Source organism: Leptosomus discolor, chromosome 4, assembly GCF_034619465.1.
Source record: "Leptosomus discolor isolate bLepDis1 chromosome 4, bLepDis1.hap2, whole genome shotgun sequence".
NCBI classification, from domain to species: domain Eukaryota; kingdom Metazoa; phylum Chordata; class Aves; order Leptosomiformes; family Leptosomidae; genus Leptosomus; species Leptosomus discolor.
Genome location: NC_141394.1, coordinates 24,859,095 through 24,865,534, shown reverse-complemented (window position 1 = coordinate 24,865,534; position 6,440 = coordinate 24,859,095). Strand labels below are relative to the sequence as shown.

The 6,440-nt window shown below is 47.0% G+C and overlaps 1 protein-coding gene across 1 annotated transcript; it reads right to left on the bottom strand.

Annotated features, from left to right (window-relative positions):
- Nucleotides 1-518: 518 nt before the first annotated feature.
- PLA2G12A (phospholipase A2 group XIIA) lies at nucleotides 519-4,827 on the bottom strand. Its single transcript, XM_086463802.1, has 4 exons — nucleotides 4,623-4,827; nucleotides 3,328-3,404; nucleotides 2,022-2,187; nucleotides 519-962 (listed from the first exon to the last, which is right to left on the bottom strand). Exons 1-4 carry the CDS (start codon nucleotides 4,825-4,827, stop codon nucleotides 844-846), a joined length of 567 nt encoding a protein of 188 aa, XP_086319928.1. The 3' UTR covers nucleotides 519-843.
- Nucleotides 4,828-6,440: the final 1,613 nt, after the last annotated feature.

The following is a 6,440-nucleotide window of genomic DNA, read 5'->3' as shown; positions in this document are numbered from 1 at the left end:
ATGGACTATATGAAAGCAAAGATGAATACAGTAACCAAGTTGTGCCACAAGACAAATATAAATCAGCTTCTTTGAACAATATATCCTTTCTATGCACATAGTACACAACACAAAACGTTTCATTTGAAAAATAAACATTTGATTCATTTTTAAAATAACATAGCAACTACATTCCACCATTTTGTCAAATCAAAAGTATATCCTTAGGTTGCAAACTCTTCACTTTAGTGGTTGAGCCTTAACAGGATCAACATATTTGATCTGAAAAGCGCTGCAGAAGTAAGGTTGATATAGAATCAGACGTATGTCATGCCAATGTATACCTTTGCTATGGGCTGGGGGGCGGGGGTTAAAAGACCAAACCCACGGGACAGCACACATCGGAGAGAACTGACGGCAATGAACGTACAGGCCATTTAAGATGCCATATTAACACACACAAAACGCTCTTTCCTGTTGGACCTATCAGATGCAGCGACTGCTAGTAAACCTAAAATTTGACCTATATTATGATATTATTGTATCATCTGAGAATTCAATGCAACTCTTCTGTGTCTCCAATTTCCCCGTTATGGGGTTTTAAAAACTATAAAATGGCACCAGTGTTTTACGACAGCATACCCTGAGCAGACATACACCAAAGGAAACTAATTTCAGTTTCCAAGCTTCTGGCATGATGGGGAAGAGAAGGAAGACTTGTTTCTTTTTTACATTTGGAAGAATATCACAGTGACTTCCAAACCAGGACATTCATGTCAGTGTTTAGCTTTGTAACCAAACGCTTGTTTCATTCCAGCTGAGTCTTTGACTTTATTCTATGCCATGAGATCTCAATATCTTCTTTCAGAGATCGGTCTTATCCTCATAACGACACATACATGCAGCTCTCTGGCTATCCAGGTACGGTTTACACCCTAAATGTATAACCGCATCAAACAACAGCTGAACAGTTGATTCACAAGCTGCAAGCAAAGAGGAGTTCAGTTAAAAGGACTCCTTGAATGGAATGTGAAACTAACAGAAATTATTCTGCCAAACTTAGAATGATTCTAAGAAAGAAGCAGTCCTCCCGGGGCATAGCAAACAGACTGTCAAATGAAAGACTGAACCGATACCAAATAATTTGAGAGTAAAGGCTTTTCACATGCCAAGCAAAATGCAGAAGAAAATTCATTGTGTATGGAATGTTACCAGTGTTAGAAACATCACCTAGTCTTGGAAACATGAAAGAGCTGTTCTACCCCCTCACTTTTTGCATCCAAATTTATGCAGAGATTGCCGTCTTTAATGGCAACTCAACAGAACTGAACAAATACTCAGCAGTTCTGACACTAAACACTAATGTGGTGACTCTTTGCAGTTAAATGAATTTGAGAAGTTTAAACATAGGCTTGTTCTAAAAACTTACTGCTCTCAGTGGGACTCTTTTCTATAAAAGTCACATTGTCCAAGTTAAAAAGTGTGGTTATGTCATGTATTCATCAGATGCAGGCCAACAACCAGAAGGAGTATCATATGGCCTGTTACTAAAACCCCTAAAATTTAGTCACCAAGGGATAGCATTAACTACTTCTGCTATGACAATATATCAAGCTTATATCTCATTTCCTAAAATGAAACAATTGAGTATTTTCCTGCAGTTTACTAGCAACCACACGTAGCAGACATTTTAGAAATCACCCAGCAGAGCAGTTAATATTCAGCTATGCTGCAGTCAGTGCAAGAATTAGACATGCTTTTGATCAAGTTGTATTCCCACAGTCGTACTCCTAAATAGGAAGCATTATTTTTTTCCCCTCAAGGTTAGTTTTAACCCCCATCATTCTCCTACGCTGTGTCATTGCTCTGCTTTACCAGTGTCTGAGCTGCCCAACAGTGGGACAGAACAAGGCATCTTTCAGCAATAGCATCAGCTTATGAAAATGTGGCATTACTGTGCTCCACAGAGATTCTTTGCCAAATAAGCTTGGTTAAACTTGGGAAAAAAAAAAAAAAAAAAAAAAAGGCTTTTTCGTGCTTACCCTGGACACTCTCTGAGATTCCAAGAGTTTTCTGCACATCTCTGCAAATTTTGGAGAGGCACGACTGAAACTGCTCATCACAATCATTTTTTTTGTTGCCACAAGTATCGTAGCATCTGTCGTGGTGATTGCAGCACTTTGTCATCGAAGGGATACCGATGTCAAACTGTGAAGAAAATCCCCACACACACTCTCCATTGATATTCCGTTAAAAAAGACACAGCTTATGAACAGACTAACAGTTAGAAATTAAAAACCAACACCATCAATCCAGCTGTCATTCACTTGTCTCTGTATTTTGCTGTTCGTCTCTAGTAAGCTGTGGTGGTTTGGCCCTGGCCAGCAGCCAAGCACCCTCAGAGTTGCTTGCTCACCCCCCGCCCTCATTACAGAATAGAGAACAGGAAGAGCAAAAGCAAGGAAATTCGTGGGTCAAGATAAAGACAGTTTAATAGATGAATGGAAGACGGGAAAAATGCCCCAACATACGCGATGCAAAAGCACTCGGTCACCGCGTCCCACGAGCAGAGGGTGCCCAGCCAGCCTCTGAGCAACAGCCACCTTGGAAGCAAACGCACACACTACCACCACTCCCCGTCTCCCTTCTTCCACCACTCCAGTTTTTATTGCTGAGCGTGACTCTGTGTAGTTCGGAATAGCCCTCTGGCCAATTCAGGTCAGCTGCCCCAGCTGTGTCCCAGCCCCAGCCTCTTGCCCTGCCCCAGCCTGCGCTCCGGGGTGGTGGATGGGCAGAGGGGGGAAAAAAAAGAGAAAGCCCCAAAGCTGTGCAATCACTGTTCAGTGATAGCCAAAACCATGGACACTTAGCCCAAAACCCCCAACACGGTGCCATGCAGCCTGCTATGAAGAAAGTTAACTCCATTCCAGCCAGACCCTGTACGGAAGCTAACCCATATTTTCATCCTAGCACTAAGGAAAATGGATTAGTGTCAGTAAAGACAGCAAGAGTCAGCCAAACCCTCCACTCTCACAGGGCTACAGTTGGGGTTATTCAACACTTTCAAGACTGTGAGAACAAAACACTAAACCAAACATTAGAAAATTAGAGATTAATCATCAACATTCCATTTTATCCCTGACATTCTACGTCAATGCTGAAAATTTGTTTATAACACTGACTTTTTCCATATGTTTTTAGCAAAGCACATGTTGGAGCTGATAAAAGCAGGGACATTGTACATGGATGCTGTCCCATCCTTGGAACGGGGGAAGGAAAACACCACTCGTATCAAGGAAGCTGATGTATGAAAGACACACAAAGAAGCCCCAAAATGGAAATACTTACCTGAACTCCAAATAGAGGCGATCCACAACCATTTGGTGGTGACGGTTTGTATCCGTAGCGAGGAAAGGGCTTTGATCCTGAAAAAGGTAGTTTATCACACCTCAAATAGTCTTTTTGCACATAATTTTAGTACTATTAAAACTCACCACAGGCATTTGTTGGGCTTAAGACACTATCAGTTATATTTTTAACTTAAACATATACTCAGGTACCTGAATATCAATAATTCTTACCAAAATACAACTCAGGGGTACTAAGCATTTTTTTTTTTTAAAGGGGGACAATACACCCGAGCAAGCATTAGCTTCCCAAGCTAAAAAAAAAAAAAAAAAAAAAAAAGCGAGCATGAGTTCCTAAAATTGATGTGTCGGTTAAGTGCGCAATATGTAGGATTACATTACAGACAGAGTACTTTAGAGTAAGTTCATTAATAATTCTATGGTTTATATGCAAACAGTAGTGCTCTGATTTTTTAATCTTAACCTTTAAAATTAACTGGAAGGAACCATCTCATTTATTTCTAGAACTGTAACGTTGATAAAACTCAAAGTAGCGCAGACTGCAAAAGTCACGTCTGCCTGAATGCTTTCTAGTGCGGCAAGACATTCTGCATCCCACGTTAAGGAAGACTGCAGAGTTGATTTGAAAAATGACCCTCCACCTTGTTTCGGTATTGGAAACAAACCGAGGCCGCAATTAAAAGTAATGGAGAAGAAAAAACGTATTTGAAGAGTGCATATTCTGGTACAGAGAGAAATGTCACGGTGTCCTGGCCGCTCTCGTGGCACCAGTCTGGATGCCACCACCAAATCCATTTCCTGGCTTAACAAATAAACCAACCCAGTAAGCCGGGGGTAAGTCGATTCAGCCGAGAGAGACTAAGACGGTCTACGTGAACCTCCCGTTTTGGGGCGCTCCTGAAGCGCCGGCGAAAAGCCGGGCAAGAAACCCCCTTCCCGGAGCACCGCCCGCCTGGCACCCCTCTGCGGCAGACGGCGACGGGGACGACAGGGGAGCCGCCTCCGGGCAGGCTGTATATATATACGTATATATATGTATATATACACACACACGTAGAAGAAGCTGTTGCTGAGGCTCCCCCCGCGGCTGCCCCCCGTGTCCCCGGGAGCAGCGCCCGGGACCGGCGGGAGCGCTGCCGCCCGCCCCCGCAGCCGCGGCCGGCCTGACCGGGCCGGGCCGCCCGAAGCCAGCCGGCCGCAGGGAAGTAGGGAGGGCAAGGGTCGCCGCGGGCCGGCGGGGATTCGGCCGCGCCACCAGCCCCCCGCCCGCCTCACCGTCGCTGCACTTGTACTGGCAGAGGCCGTCCTCGCCGCCCAGGAGGTCGAGGGCCGCGTTGAGGTACACGTCGATCTTGTGGACCCCGTTTCGGATGGTCTTCAGCGTCATCCGCCAGTCGGGGGTCTGCGGCGCCTCCGGGCACCGCGCCGGCCGCGGGCCCAGCCAGGCGCAAGCCAGCAGCAGCAGCAGGGCGCGGGTCATGCCGAGCGGCGCCCCACCGGGCGCCCGCTAAGCCTCCACCGCCTGCCCGCTCCCGCCCCGCCCCGCCGGCCCGGCCCGGCCTGCCGCCGCCGCCATGGTCCCCGCCGGCGCCGCCCCCGCCCGCCCGGCGGGGTGGGGCTTCTGCCGCCGCGCCCTAGGTCGCCGCGCCTCAGCCCGCCCCTCCGCGGCCGTGAGGGAGGGGGTCGCTGAACGGCTTTGGCGGCCACAGCCGCGGGAGCGGGGCGGTCTTGTGCCCTGGGGGTACGGCGGGAGCGGGGCTGCCAGTCCCTCGCGGCCGAGACGCCTTTTGCTGGGCTGCTGCCGGCAGTCACCTGTCGGGGAGAGGGACTGGGGCGGCTAGAGGGGGAAATTGGCGACGGCTCCGAGCGGGGAAGTTTGGGCAGAGCCTTTCGCCCTACCTGCGGGTGGCGAGGGGAGGCGTTGCAAAACGCGGCCTAGCGCCTGCCGCGGTACAACACGGGCCGTTTCAATAGGAGAAGCGCCGCCTTCTCCAGCGGGTCACCGTGCCCCTCGTTCCGCGGGGGGACCTTTCCCAAAGCTGTCCAGAGACAACCCGGAGAGCAGCTGGCGGCCGGTTCGTGTGGGACGGCGGCGCTGGCTGGGCAGGGCCCTGGGAGGTACCCATGCTATCAGATAGTTGGAAACACCAGGACTTTTTTATTTGGAAAACCTGTATTTGATGACCGTGTTAGAAGTGGCGAACTTGACGTTGCAAAATGTGAAAGAGACAGCAATAGGGTTTTGGAGGAAAGACACAAAGGCAGACTTTCTGGCCAGCCTTTGAGCTACTGTGGCCAAGGGGAAGGAAGGGCAGGTTTCATGCCTGTCGCATCAGGGCTTGGTTAGTGTGGTGGCTCAGAGCAAACACTGCCCAAAACCACAAACTGCTCCCCTTCAGTGCAGTCTGGGGGAGAACATGTAGTAATACAGCTAGAAAAACATGAACATGACCTTTTTGAAAGCACACTCGTTTAGTAATAATTAAAGTAGTAGAGAATATGTACTTGAAGTGTGAAAATTTCTACCTAATTTTATGCAGATGATCAGTGTGGATCAGTTGATCCACTGCCCTTTACACATGTGAGTGATTCAGTTTCAGGTAACATCATCATATGTGCAAGATGGGGTTGTAAAAGAGGGCAAAATGAAAGTATGTCTGTTAAACATTAAAAGCCCAGTCTTGGTTTGCTGAAAAGAAAAATCAGACCGAAATTAACTCACTTGCTAAACACCCTCCTGGTTTTGTTGGTTTGGGTTTTTTTAAATTAGAAAATTTGTATTAATTATATATTTAAATTCTAGATGCTTCACAGATTAGCTGAATTGGAATTTTTTTCAATTTTTAATGAAAGCTCTGGTTTAAGACATGTGGAATCCCTCAGAACACAGTAATATGTTCAGGACAAAGTTAACTATAGAGAAGAACAGGAAGTGGAAAGAAACCCAAGAGACTTCCAGATCAACAGGCAGAGCATTGTAAATATTCTGTTGGTTTTTTTCTTTTCAGCCACAGCATTTAATATTATTTGTAATTAGCTGAAGAAATAGGTGGAAGTTCTTTACGGAAGTTAATTAAGTCAAACAAAAGAGGG

Coding starts and splice junctions, on each gene's coding strand:
- PLA2G12A (XM_086463802.1), bottom strand. CDS start 4,827: ATGACCCGCGCCCTGCTGCTGCTGCTGGCTTGCGCCTGGCTGGGCCCG. Junction 3,405..4,622: donor CCAGTACAAGTGCAGCGACG/GTGAGGCGGGCG, acceptor TACCTTTTTCAG/GATCAAAGCCCTTTCCTCGC. Junction 963..2,021: donor AATCTCAGAGAGTGTCCAGG/GTAAGCACGAAA, acceptor CTTTGCTTGCAG/CTTGTGAATCAACTGTTCAG.